Below are 14,268 nucleotides of genomic sequence, written 5' to 3'. Positions count from 1 at the left end.
GATAATATCCAAGTTTAAGCTGGTGAAAAGACAACAAAAGATGGTCAAAACTGAGCAGAAGTCTAAGCAGGTCAAGTCTAAGATCAAGCAGGTCAAATCTTCATATGACTAGGTCAAATCTAAGTACAGACAAGTTACATCTAAGTATAAGCAAGGCAAGTCAATGTACAAGTAGGTCAAATTAATGTACAAGCAGGCCAGATCTTAGAGCAAGCAGGTCAAATTTTAGTGCAAGCAGGTCAAATCTTAGTTCAAGCAGGTCAGAATGAAGTACAAGCAGGTCAAATTTAAATTCAAGTAGGTCAAATCTAAATACAGGCAAGTCAAATATAATTATCAGCAGTTCAAAACTTTGTAAAAGCAGGTCAAATCAGTGTACAGGCAGGTCAGATCTCAGTACAAGCAGGTCAAATCCAAACAAGAGTTGGCCATATCTAAGCAAAATAAGGTAACGTGAATCCCATACAGGTCCAATCCAAGTTTAAGCTGGTCAAAACTGAGCAGAACAGGCCAAATCTAAGTACAAGCAGGTCAAAATGTAAGACAGCAATAAATCAGTGTGATAGTAAACTATCGAGAGAAAGAGACCCAACGTCTAAAGGGAAACAGCAAATTCATCCGATAAAGTTCAAAGCTAGAAGTCTGACAGAGACAGGAATAAAATCTTGTGGGCTTACTGCAGGGTTTCTTACTGTCTCTTAAATTTAACGAAGGCAAAATGAGGTCAAAGGTCATCTTTTGGCGGTGTGCTCTCTGTTTATACTTCTATGTTGGATTTTCAATTTCAGGTCAATCAGAGTGCCCCGTCTTCCCCACCGAGCTGGTGTTTGGCCTGGACATGTCTGAGGACGTGACCCCAGCAGCCTTTGAGCGTCAGCGCTCTGCCCTCCTCTCCCTGCTGGAGGGCGTTTCCATCGCCGAGAGTAACTGTCCAACTGGCACTCGTGTGGCCGTGGTGGGATACAGCAGTTACACCAAGTACCTGATCCGCTTCCAAGACTACCACCGCAAGGCAGAGCTGATCAAGTCTGTAAAGAACATCGCCCTCGAGAGGTCGTCCAACCGCCGCCACCTGGGCACTGCCATGCGCTTTGTGGGTCATCATGTCTTTAAACGTGTCAGAGCGGGGAAGATGATGAGGAAGGTGGCCGTCTTCCTTTCTAGCGGGCAAACACAGGATGACGGCGATATCGTGACCGCCATGATGGAATACAGAGGCTTCAACATCATCCCAGCTGTCATCTCTCTGAGGAATGCGCCTAAAATTAGTCGGGCGATGGAGGTTGGTCGAAATTTTGCAGTCTGATCTTTTTCCTTTTGCCTGTTGATGTATGAAAGTCACATCCCATCCATTCAACTGTGGCCACAGTGTTGGAGAATACCGAGCCAAGATGCTGCTGATAGTGTGAATACCCTCAGCCATGATTGGCTTGCTTAACTGACCATCTGCCTCGAGTGTCATGGTGGTGTATCTGTGATGGCAGCAAATACTCCAGAGGCTGGGGTGGAGGAGGGGAAGCTTTAGTCTATAAAGGAGGAGGCTGAGGTCGAGGAGGTGAAGATTTAGTCTATAAAGGAGGAGGCTGGGGTGGAGGAGGTGAAGATTTAGTCTATAAAGGAGGAGGCTGGGGTGGAGGAGGTGAAGCTTTAGTCTATGAAGGAGGAGGCTGGGGTGGAGGAGGTGAAGCTTTAGTCTATAAAGGAGGAGGCTGGGGTGGAGGAGGTGAAGCTTTAGTCTATAAAGGAGGAGGCTGGGGTGGAGGAGGTGAAGCTTTAGTCTATAAAGGAGGAGGCTGGGGTGGAGGAGGTGAAGCTTTAGTCTATAAAGTAGGAGGCTGGGGTGGAGGAGGTGAAGCTTTAGTCTATAAAGGACGAGGCTGGGGTGGAGGAGGTGAAGCTTTAGTCTATAAAGGAGGAGGCTGGGATGGAGGAGGTAAAGCTTTGCCAACAGCAACTGTGTGTTGCATCAGCATTAATGCAAGCAGGGATTGTATACTACTTTTTGCTGCTGTAAATTGGAATTTCCCCTTGTGGGACTAATAAAAGAATATCTTATTTTCTCTTATCTTAGTGAGCAGTACATCATATTTAAATGCACTTCTGTTCTGTGAGAAAGAGCTCTGATTGGCTGTGAGAGCTGGGAGGTAATAATTCAGCTGGCAATCAGCTGATCACGTCTAGCCGTATAGCTACTGCATGAACTAACGCTAGGCTTAATATATAGTATCTTCAGTCATTGTACAGTTTAAATTAATGATGCATTGTTATAAAAATTCCTGCCCCAGTGTGCCTTGCCACACCATTTGAGAACCAGTGCTTTAGATAATAAGAACCAAGCAACAATGCTATGTTGTGGCACAAATGGTGTCAAGTTCAAGAAGTGTGAAGTAACCCTCAGTTATTCACACCATATCATATTTCACCTTCCTACCTGCAGCAGAAGCAACAAAACCTGCACCAGCTTGCATTTCTGTTTTTGTTGCGTGTTTTTGCACAACCTCCCTTCTTTCTTTCTTTCATTTGAATCAGTCCAGAGTGGAAGGTTCTGCACCAGAGACCTCAAAGCTCAGCAAAACTTTGAGCCAAACCTTCATACTTTATCTCATTCTGATTCTGTTAGGTCAAACTAACACAGCCTGAAGTGAAATCCAGGCTTCAGGAGGTGAATATCTGCACTGGTAGTCCTCCAGATGTGATTAAACTGCGATGCTCCAGCTCCTGTTGATTACAGTAAATCTAAACACGGCTCTGCAGGCCTAAACAAGACTGACAAACACCCACAGGATGACTTACCATTAATTTTCTGCACTACAAACAGACTCAGTGTTTGCTTATCCAGTGAGGTACAGCACCTACATCCATCTGAACATCAGAGCTGCTGGAGGCTGTCTCTAAACTGGACCACAAAGAGCAGAAGGATCTGGGATGACATCTGGCATCCCAGATCCTTCTGCTCTTCGTCTCCCTGTTTGGTTAAGGTGACATCCTTCAACCACGTCCAAGAATTCCACGTTTTATGAAGAAAACTTCCAGAAAAATAAAACTAAAACTCTCAGGGTTGTTTCAGTCCAAAGAGCAGTCTGATAAAGGACTCTACATCAGTAATACTCAACATGTGGCTCTTTTATGTCTTCATTTTAAACATTATTCTCCCAGAAAACCTTAAAAAAGGGAAACTTTTTGGTACTTTTTCACAATTTTTTGCCACTTTTCATCCATTTAAACTACATTTTGCCATTAAATACCACTTTTCCCCACTTTTTGCCCATTTGTGCCACTTTTTACCAACTTTTGACCCATTTTTTGACACTTTTTTTCCAATATTTGCTACTTTTATCCAATTTTTGCCCATTTAAGCTACCATTTGCCATTAACACCATTTTTTTCACTTTTTACCCATTTTTTACCACTCTTTCTTCAATATTTGCCCCTTTTATCCCATTTTTCCCATTTAAGTTACCTTTTTTATTTCCTTATTTTTTTTGTTTAACCTTCGTTTAACCAGGCTAGCCCCATTGAGATCAAGGATCTCTTTTTCAATCTCTTTTGCCATTACATGCCACTTGTTTCCTATGGTTTTTTGTCCCATTTTTGATACTCTTGACTGATTTTTGCCCATTTTAGTCACTTTTCACTCATTTTTTTGTCACGTTTTTGCCAGTTTTATCTCATTTTACCCATTTAAGCCACCTTTTGCCATTGAAAGCCACATTTTCCCCTTTTTTTGCCCATTTTTGACACTTGTTTTTTAAAGTTTTAACCCCCCCTTTTTTTTTACCACTTTTGTCCCATTTTTGCCCTTTTTCACCATTTTTTTCCACCATTTTTCTCCCACTTAAGCTTCCTTTTGCCACTACACATCACTTGTTTGTTATTTTTTGTAACATTTTTGCCACTTTTGGACCATTTTTTCCACCTGTAACTCATTTTTTTTTTACTTCTCACCCATTTTGCTGCTTTCTGATTCTTTTTCCACCTTTTCTTCCCCATTTTCGCCCCTTTTCACCCATTTTTGTTGCTTTTTGACCATTTTTGCCACCTTTAACTTATTTTATTGCTACTTCAAGCTGTTTTTTCCACTTTTAACCACTTAGATTGTGGCTCTTGCAAAGGAATGTTTCAATAATTTAGCTCTTTGGTTGAGTAACACTGGTCTACATGTTCTGCCATCTTAAATATGGCTCGTGATAACGCCTGTTTCTCTTCAGGTCGATGACTCCAAAAAAGCCATCTTCACCGTGCTGGGGAGGGACATGAACACTGACCTGCGGAGGATCAAGAACTGTGCTATCTGTTACGGTGAGCAGAGCTCTGGATTTATTTCAATCATACTGACATATTTCAGTCAGACATGCTTGATTCAGATAATTGGATTTATTTGCTCAAACCAACAAAGTGCAGCGTTTAAGATTGATAGAATGTTAGGACTTAGAGTGCTTTCATAATTGGGGCCCAGGACTGGACCAGAGCACACTTGAGCCCAGACTATAGCCTCTGCGTACAGATGCCTGCTCTACCAACTGAGCCAGGACTTTACTAGTTGAAATGCCCTCTGGCCTTTGACCTTTCTCATCATGACTCGTCTCTGCCGTCTCCTCAGACCCTTGCAGCCGTTCAGAGGAGTGCTCGTTCATCCTGGAGCCAGAGAGGCCTCAGGAGGCCAATATGGACCTGGTTTTGGTCCTGGATGGATCCAGGGAGATGAAGGCTGATGAGTACGCCGGCGCCCAGCACCTCCTGGGGTCCGTGGTGGAGCAGCTGGTCGTGAGCCCTGATCCCAGCAGAGCCGGTAACCAGGCCCGGGTGGCTTTAATCCAGCAGGGCGGCGGCCAGGTCAGGGAGGAGTTTGGTCTGCAGAGCTACCAGAGCCAAGAGCTGATGAGGACTCACCTGACCCAGAGGGTGCAGCAGCTGGGCGGGACCTCGACGCTGGGAAGGACGCTGGAGTACGCTCTGAGGGAGCTGCTCCTGAAGGCCAAAAACGCCCGCAGGAGGAGGGCACTGCTGACCGTGGTGGGCACCCAGACGGCCTACGAGGACCAGGCCAAGCTGCGCTACATCTCCCAGAAGGCCAAGTGTGAAGGAGTGGCGCTGTTCGTGGTGACGGTGGGCGAGCGCTACAGCCGGACGCAGGTGGAGGAGATGGCCGGTCTGCCCGTGAACCAGCACCTGGTCCACGTGAGCAGGATGAACGCCGAGGAGCAGGGCTACTGTCAGCGCTTCTTCAGAGTCTTTACCTCCATCCTCAACAGTAAGAAACACAGAACGTTTATGTTCATCTTAAATCCTCATACACACACCATTACAGTTTTAACATGTCAGATATTAGCAAACTCACAGAGGTCAAAGTTCAACAAGTGTTCCTTAAATTCAGTAACATCTGAATATTTAGAAGTACTCTGACTGAAGTTAGTGAGATAAACACTTTACTCATGAATGTCTTTGTGTTTTTCTTCAGGGGGAATTAACCCTTATCCTCCGCCTTCACTTAAACGAACATGTGACCAGCTGGAGGAACAAGTCAACGGGCCGATATTCAACAGGTAAATCACACACTTCATAGTTAAGATACGGTCTAGTGAGAGTCTAAGACATGCAGATAGATCCTTCCTTGCGGAGCTCCATACCTGGTCCAATTCTTCTTTTACAACCCCAATTCCAAAAAAGTTGGGACACTGTGTAACTTGTTACATTTGATTCACAAAAGAACAGAAACAACATATCAGATGTTACACTGAGACATTTTAACATTTCAGGAAAAATATATGCTCATTTTGAATTTGATGGCTGTTTTAACAGCAGTCGGTAAACATCTGGGGAGTGAGGAGACCAGTTACTGGAGTTTTGGGAGAGGAATGTTGTCTCATTCTTGTCTAATGTAGGATTCTAGCTGCTCAACAGTCCTGGTTCTTCTGTTTTCTATTGGTGAAAGGTCTGGACTGCAGGCAGACCAGTTCAGGACCCGGACTCTTGTCCTGTGAAGCCATGCTGTTGTGATGGATGTGGTATGTGGTTTAGCATGGTCTTGCTGACACAGACGTCTGGATGGGAGCATATGTTGCTCCAAAACACAGATACTCAACCTGTGGCTCTTGTTTTTTTTTTTTTAACTCTTTATTTGTGTTTTTTATGCAGGTATACTGAAAGATCACACAAACACAGAGAAAAACACTTAACAACAAACAACATTTTTTAGGGAGCACCTTCTTGTGGTTTTCTTGCTTCAGCAGTCTTTCTTTCACTCGTTCCTTAAACTATCCCCCTTTTTCTGAAACACAGTCCATTTACTCCAGCGCTGATTGTGAATCCTTACAGTGCCTCTCAAAAAATGTGTCATTTTTTCCAAAGAGTAAATTTCATCTACAGTGTCAAACCACTGTGTTGAGCTAGGGGGGTCACTTCTACACCAATTTCTTGTAATGGCCTTTTTACAGGCAAGTATTAAGATTTTGAAGAGATAAATGTCTTTGTTTTGTATTTTATTGTTGGAAATCAGGCCAAGGTATAGAGTCTGTGGATCCTTAGGAAACCTGTAACCAAAAATTATCTCAAGAGTCTGAATCCCTGTATCCCAGAATATCCTCAGTTTTACACAGAGCCAAAATATATGAGAGTGGCTGACATTCCCCTGCCCACTCTGTCTCCAGCAATACTGGTGTGTATTTAATAATTTGTTTTTAATTTGAGCTGCAACAAAGAATCTCAACCTGTGGCTCTTTTATGTCTTAATTTTAAATGTTATTCCCCAGAAAACCTTTAAAAAGGGAAACTTTTTTGCCCTTTTCACAATTTTTTTGCCACTTCCATCTATTTAAGCTATCTTTAGCCATTAAATACCACTTTTTCCTACCCTTTCCTCATTTTTGCCACTTTTTTGTAACTTTTTGACAATTTTTTTAACCACTTTTACCCCATTTTTGCCCTTTTTCACAGATTTTGCTCCCAATTTTCACCCACTTAATTTACCTTTTGTCCTTAAATACCACTTTTTTTCTAGTTTTTGCCGATTTTAGCCACTTCCTCTTGCCACTTTTATCTCATTTCTGCCCTTTTTCACCATTTTTTTCCCGCCACTTTTTACCCATTTAAGCTGCCTTTTGCCGTTTCATACCACTTGTTTCCTGGTTTCTGCCCATTTTTGTCACTCTTGACTGCTTTTTACCCATTTTAGTCACTTTTCACTCATTTTTTGCCACTTTTGGACCATTTTTGCCACCTTTAACTCATTTTTTGTCACTTCTCACCCATTTTTGCTTCTTTCTGACCCTTTTCCTCCCAATTTTTGCCCATTTTCACCCATTTTTGTTGCTTTTTGAGCATTTTTGCTGCATTTAACTTATTGTTATTGTACCTCAAGCTGTTTTTTCTACTTTTCACCACTTAGATTGTGGCTCTTGCAAAGGAATGTTTCAATAATTTGGCTCTTTGGTTGAACAGGGTTTAGTAACACTGCTCTAAAAGCTCTCTCTACTTTTCAGCATTGATAGTTTCTTTCCAGATGTTAGAGCTGCCCACGCCATAGGCACTAATGCAACCCCATACCATCAGAGATGCAGGCTTTAGACCTGAGCCAGGAGAACAAGCTGGATGCTCCCTCTCCTCTTTAGTCCACTGACCACAAAACAGTTTTCCATGTTTCCTCAGTCCATCAGGAAGGTACAGGATGCCCAAAATGAGGACTAAAAGAGGCATCACATCCTTTGTCCCACAGAGCATCCAGCTGTTGAATAAACTCTGAGCACATAATATGAACTTGACACTCTGCACTTTAAAGACCCGACATCTGATCTGGCTCACAAACTATCGTGTGATGCTTAATGCTGTATTTTTACATCATTATTTATTATAAGTGTTTTTATTTTTATTATGACTTGCTGTTCATGTTATTATATGTTGTCCTGTGTGGTTGCTGATGTCTTTTGTAGTTTGTGTTTTATAAGCTCTCTGTGCAAGACAAATTCCCTCCGGGGCAATAAAGGTTTCATTCATTCATTCGTTCATTCCATGTTAAATGAGCTTTGGTCCAGAGAAGACGGACCACGGTGTTTCTGGATCCTGTTCACATATGGCTTCTTCTCTCCCTGATCCAGCTTTAACTGTCATTGGTGGATGGCACGGCCAACTGTGTTGACAGACGATTTCTGGAATGTTCCTGAGCCCATGCAGTGATTTCACTACAGAATCATGCAGAATCTGTTTTTCACTACTTCCACTTAATTTCCAGCCTTTTGTTGCCCTGTTCCGACTTTTTTGAGATGTATTGCTGCCATCAGTTTTAATTGAGCTAATATTTTCATGAAATGGTGAAATGTCTCAGTTTAACATCTGATATGTAGTTTATGTTCTGCTGTGAATAAAATATGGGTTTATGAGATTTGACAATCAATACATCCAGTTTCATTTAAATTTTAAACAGCATCCCAACTTTTTTGGGATCTGGGTTGAGCCACAGCTGATCACAGGAGCAGTGCATCAATGCAGGTGCATTTTGCATGGTTCAAATTGAGTTTAAGTCTAAAACTTAATCCTTTTAATCAGCCAATCACAGGGCGGCAGTCAGTGATGTCAGACGAGTCGACTCAGTCAGGAAGTTAGAGTGATTTTTTTGATGGTTTCAGGAAGTTTTCACAGTAGATTTTAGTAAACCTGATTAAAGAGAATCAGACTCTCTGTTCCTCAGAGGTCAGCAGAGTGTGTGTGTTAATGTGCCCGTGAAAGTGTGTGTTTCTGTGTGTTCAGTCCGGGTCAGGCGGGGTTCACAGAGGTCGACGAAGAAGGGGGGCGCTTCCAGGCGCATACGAGAGGACAGACTCAGCAGACCGGCCAGATCGACATCATCGATACGCTGATCAGAGGAGACGGCCAGACAGCGACGTCTACATCCAAATTTAACGGTAGCTCGCAGAAACACGCGTAATCAACATATCTGAGGTTTATTCAGACAGACACGACGTTTCAGCTCCGGTTTGTCAAACCCTAAAACTCCAGAACACTGCACTAAAGCTTCAGCAGACTCAGCAGATGACATCTATTTATCATGAGCTTTCAGGTTATTTTGCAGACCCTTAGGACTTTTATTTTCTGTTTAATGCTGCACAGGAACAGCTGAACCACTGAGTTACTGACTGGAAGAGAATATAAATATATATAATAATATTTTTAGTAGTTTTGATGTTGAAATCTGTTCAAATTTTTTTTATCTTCAGGCCCAAAATGATCATGCCAACAGGTATTTAACCCTCAGGCATCACTAGGGACATTTTTGTCCATTTGGGAAAATGTTTCCTCTTTCTCTGATCACCATTTTGGCTGTGTTAGTGCATATGGTCTCATTTTTTGCAACAAAGTTTCGTTCTTGGCAAACTTTTGAATTCAAATTTCAATTGCTCTAATAGGTCAGGGGAACACTGTGAAACAAATTTACTACCCTTTAAAGTCATTAAGGACAAAAATGTCCACTTCCAAACAACTGCTATAAAAACAACAGATTCTTTTTTTTTTGCATAAATCCTTTAAACAACTTCAGCTGTGCTCAAAACTACTAAACATGCAATCATTTTGAGGATTTTAACCCTTTAAATGCCAGTTTGATTACTTAAAGTCAATTTTTTAAGAAAAAAAAGTGAAAAAATGTGATATCTTCATTAAACCAAATGTTGGATGACTGGGGCATTATTTCTTAATCCATCTTGGACATTTCAATAATTATCCAAAATATTGACTTTGATGCATAATTATTTATTGTGTAGCATCCGATTTAAAATTTACTACCCTTTAAAGCCATTAAGGACAAAAACATCCACTTCCACAAAACAACAATAAAAATAGTATACGTTCATATTTTTTTTCAGCTTTTTTGGGTCAGATCTTTTGATCGACTTCAGTTCTGATAGAAACAATCAAATATTGAATAATTTTCAGGATTTTAACCCTTTAAATGCCAGTTTGATTACAGGATGTTCATATTTTTTCTAAAAAACCACACAAAACAGTAATTATTTTCCAGAAAACTAATGTTGGGGGGGGGGTTTAAATCAGTCCTGGGTATGTCAGACCTTAGCCAAAATACTGACAATGATATATTATTGAATATAGCCATTGAATGATATAATCATTCATTCTGTATTGTTATGGTTTCATTATTGAGAAAAATTGTCAAATTTGTCATTTTTTTACGTTCATCACTAAAATCAGCCATTTAAGCCTATGCATGAAGAGCCTGTCATTTCATTAGTTTTTGTGCTTGTGTTATTGAGGTTATTAGGCTATTTTTTGATAATGTTTGTATGTGTGGGTTGTGCATGTGTGTGTGTGCACGTGTTTGGTAGTTTTGAGCACAGCTGAAGTTGTTAAAGAGATTTATGCAAAAAAAAAGCAGAAAAAAAATATTAATCTGTTAAGTTTTTATGGCAGTTTTTTGTAAGTGGACATTTTTGTCCTTAACGGCTTTAAAGGGTGGTAAATTAAAGTGATGCCTGAGGATTAAAGGTGCAGTGTGTAAAAATATAAAATTAGCAACATCTAACAGTCTGATTCTAGTTATTAATGCTGGTTTTAATTTTCCGCATTTAACCGTCACATTTCCACGACCCTTCTTGTGCCCCAGGTAGACTCTCTAGAAAAGTGGTTCCCAGCTTGGGGCCTGGGACCCTCTAGGGGGTGCCAAAAATCTCTGGCTGTCAACATTAGATTTGCAGATATTAGATACGGACATTAGAGAATAGTTGTGTGTAGACAAGGCTGTTCAGAAGGGGGGATAACAGGGGGAGCTTTCTGGGGCCCGGCCAACCTGGGGGTCCATGGAGGACAGCAGAATCATGGTCTGCTGTAGAGTTAAGCTGTGATAATGATAGATTATTTTTAACCTACTCTTATCAAAGAAACACAATTTTTTATTTGTGCAGCAATATATATGGCCTTCTTAAAAATGTAAATCACTTTTCTTTAAAACAGAATGAAAATGGGTTAAAATGAAAAAAATGTTAAAATTGGATTTTAAAATCAGCAGAAATGGGTTAGAAAATATGCAAAAAGTAACAGGAATGGCTTAAAGTGGCCTGAAAAGTGGTGAAATGGAATTGAAAAGTAGGAAAGATTGGTTTAAACTGGCAAAAATTGGTTGAGTGAGGCAGAAAGTTGAAGAAATGGGTTAAACTGGCAAAAATGAGCATAAAAAAATTATGAAATGTGGATAAGGTTAGCAAAAATGGGACTAAAAAGTGGTGAAAAGGGTAAAGAGGCAACAATAGGCAAAAAGTAGTAAGAACAAGCAGAGAAAGTGGTGGCAAGGGTTTAAAAGTGACAAAAATGGCTAAAGAGTGTCAGACATGGACAGAAAAGGCAATGAAATGGGTTAAAAGTGGCAGAAACTGGTGGAAAATGTGATGAAAAATGTTTAAAATAGTGCAAAGTTGATTAAAAAAAAAGGACAAAAGTAGTGGCCAAGTTGGGCAGGAAAAGTGTTTAAAAGGTTTCACAAATAAATACTTTTATCATTAGAACCAAAAAACCAGCTGGACACACTCTCAGCTCCTAATTTAGGGAACAGTTAGGAGGCTAGCAGCGATGCTAATGATCAAACACACATGCAGCGACATCATCAGTAGATCCCAGCTGGGGAGGGTCCAGTCTCTGCCAGTGCTGTCATGAGAGTAAGGCTGCAGCTCGGAGACCTCTCAGATACAGACCTCTCCCGTACAGACCTCCAGGAGCTGATAGTGAAGCTGATAACCATGTCTGGTTATGTCTATTTTGTTTGTATTTATATTTCATGTTAAATGAAGAGGAGATTCTTCTAGTTTCAAAGTGAAATGTCACGCCTGGTTGCATTGTATGATGAGTTTAATCATTTATTTGTATTTTTTTTATTTCAGTTTGAATTAAGAGGAAATAATTTTCAAAGAAAAATAAAGCATCTGAGGAGCTTATGTTATTTTTTAAATGTTGATTTTTTAAAAATCAAATTAAGAAGAATATAGGACAATATTCTTCATTATATATTTATTTATGTATGTTTTTATTTATATGTGTAACAGTCAACTCAGATAACTGATGTGCTCTATTGTTAACATACTGCTGATTAATTTATCAATATAATACATAAGAATATTAGGTTCTTGAAGGCGACTCACCCTTTTCATGCAGAATTTCAGCTTCTTCCTTCTGGGCGTCGGTAAAGTACTAAAAAATCATCCCAGATTATTCTGACCCAGGAGACTTGTTGTGAATGCGCTGAGACGATGCTACTTGGTCAGAGGCAAGAGGTCTGTACGGGAGAGGTCTGCACGGGAGAGGTCTGTACAGGAGAGGTCTGTATACAAGAGGTCTCTGAGCTGCAGCCACACCTGCCTCAGTGCGGTGGGTGTGCCCGTGTGCAGACGTACTTTTTACGGGTTTTTAAAACATGACTTTGAGTCCAGCATAAATCCCACCAAATGAACATAATTTTATTTTGCATTTAACTGATTTTATGCATGTTTTCATTAAAAGGGTCAAACATACAGCTTAAAATCATGTAGAAAATATTCTTAGTTTTTTAAAGGTATCTGGTGACCCCCTCTCAGTGTCTCCTGACCCCGTGTTAAGAACCACTGCTTTAGGAGTCTTTGCAAAGGTCTAGGTCAGGGGTGTCAATCTCAAGGCCCGGGGGCCAAGTCCGGCCCCTTGTACAGTTTTATATATATAATATGGGAAAATGCCGACGTCTGCATAGCTCTAATCTCTCCCGTCTTCCTCCAGACGCCTGCTTCCAGCCTCAGGACCAGGGCGGCTGTCAGAACTACACCATGATGTGGTTCTTTGACACCGAGCAGAGCGAGTGCTCTCGCTTCTGGTACGGTGGCTGCGGCGGCAACGAGAACCGTTTCAGGACGCAGCGGGATTGTGAGAGCCTGTGTCTGCTGAAGAGCCGGTGAGGAGGAGGAAGAGGAGGAAGACATCGCTGGACACCAAACATGAGAAAAACAGACATGCATGCTCAAGAAAAAACACTTCATCAAACTTCATCCACAGCTGGCTTAGCTGACGGACAGTTAAACTGAAATCTGCTCAAACGCCTTCAGGGAAAAAGTTTAACTGATCCTGATCAGCTGATCTTTAAGAGTGTCTGTTCCTGAGCGTGCATGTTCCTGTTCCTCCCATACCACTTCATTTTTACCAAACTTCACCAACACTCAACACCTGATAAAAAACACTAAAACATGCTGAACTGTTTGACCACTTCTTTCTTTCCTCACTAAAGGTGCTATTTTTATAAAGAGGATGAGGCTGAACATGGATGCTTTTATTCAGACTCAACATGAATGTTTGAAGGATTCACAAACAGTTACTGTAAACGGCTACGGAGGCTCTTAGGGGACAAAAGCAGGAGATGGTTTGAGGTGTGCAACAGAAAATATTCAACCTGACATTCCAGATAGACTGATTCATACATCCATTACATAGATTTATATTCACCCTGAAACCTCACAGAGGAGGGCAGGAATATAAAAAAATTCTGTTTAAGCTCTGGTAAAACGTGGATGTAGCATCCAAGCTAAATGCTACATCAGCAAAATGATGAAACTTTCAGCTTAAAACAGCAATCTTTTTCCGGTTTGTTTACACATTTTATTTAAGTGCCTGGTAACAGAAGAAGTTGAAAAGCGGTCCCGTTTTTAAGTCATATTTGGGGTTAGGGGGTTAGGGATAGGTGGTAAGAGTGAGGGGGATAGAGTATAAGGGGGTTGGGGGGTTAGGGTCAGGATATTAAAGATAGGTATTATGATTTGGTTTAGGGTGTCAGATTGGGGGGTTAAGGCATTGGCATAAGGGGTTGGAGTTAGGGCATTAAAGTTAGGGTTAAGGTGTTAGAGTTAGGGTAAGGGCATTAGAGCAAAGGGGTTGGAGTTGGGTGGCTAGGGTAAGGGAGCGGGGGGTTAGGGTTAGGGTGATAGAGTAAGCTGGTAAAGGTATTAGAATAAAAGGACTGGATTTGGCTGGTTAAGAGGGTTAGGGTTTTTGGTTGAGGGTTTGGGGGCTAGGGTTTTAGGTAAGGGCATTAGAGTAAGGGGATTAGAGTTGGGTGGTAAGGGGCTAAGGTTTTGATGGGGGGTTAAAGTTAGGGGGTTAGTGTTAAGGCCTGAACATACTCGAGCGTACTGTGAGCGGAGCGGACTCCGCGCGGAATGTCCGCAGTCATCAGAGCTTCCATAGTCGAGCGCACTGCTGCGTAGTAGTTTCCTGTGAAATTTCCATGAAATCCTACATATCCCACAATCCTTGCGCGTT

General features: G+C 41.3%; 1 protein-coding gene across 1 annotated transcript in view; it reads left to right on the top strand.

Moving 5' to 3' along the window:
- col6a4a (collagen, type VI, alpha 4a) overlaps positions 1 to 14,268 on the top strand; it is an 85,692-nt gene extending 71,424 nt beyond the window's left edge. Inside the window, exons 34-39 of the mRNA XM_041793627.1 lie at positions 789 to 1,282; positions 4,209 to 4,299; positions 4,601 to 5,251; positions 5,459 to 5,543; positions 8,740 to 8,894; positions 12,739 to 14,268. Of these exons, the coding sequence (XP_041649561.1) occupies positions 789 to 1,282; positions 4,209 to 4,299; positions 4,601 to 5,251; positions 5,459 to 5,543; positions 8,740 to 8,894; positions 12,739 to 12,914 (1,652 nt within the window). The 3' untranslated portion in view covers positions 12,915 to 14,268. The remainder of the gene's footprint in view (positions 1 to 788; positions 1,283 to 4,208; positions 4,300 to 4,600; positions 5,252 to 5,458; positions 5,544 to 8,739; positions 8,895 to 12,738) is intronic.

Source organism: Cheilinus undulatus, linkage group 8, assembly GCF_018320785.1.
Source record: "Cheilinus undulatus linkage group 8, ASM1832078v1, whole genome shotgun sequence".
Taxonomy (NCBI): Eukaryota; Metazoa; Chordata; class Actinopteri; order Labriformes; family Labridae; genus Cheilinus; species Cheilinus undulatus.
This window is presented reverse-complemented; position numbering and strand designations above follow the sequence as displayed.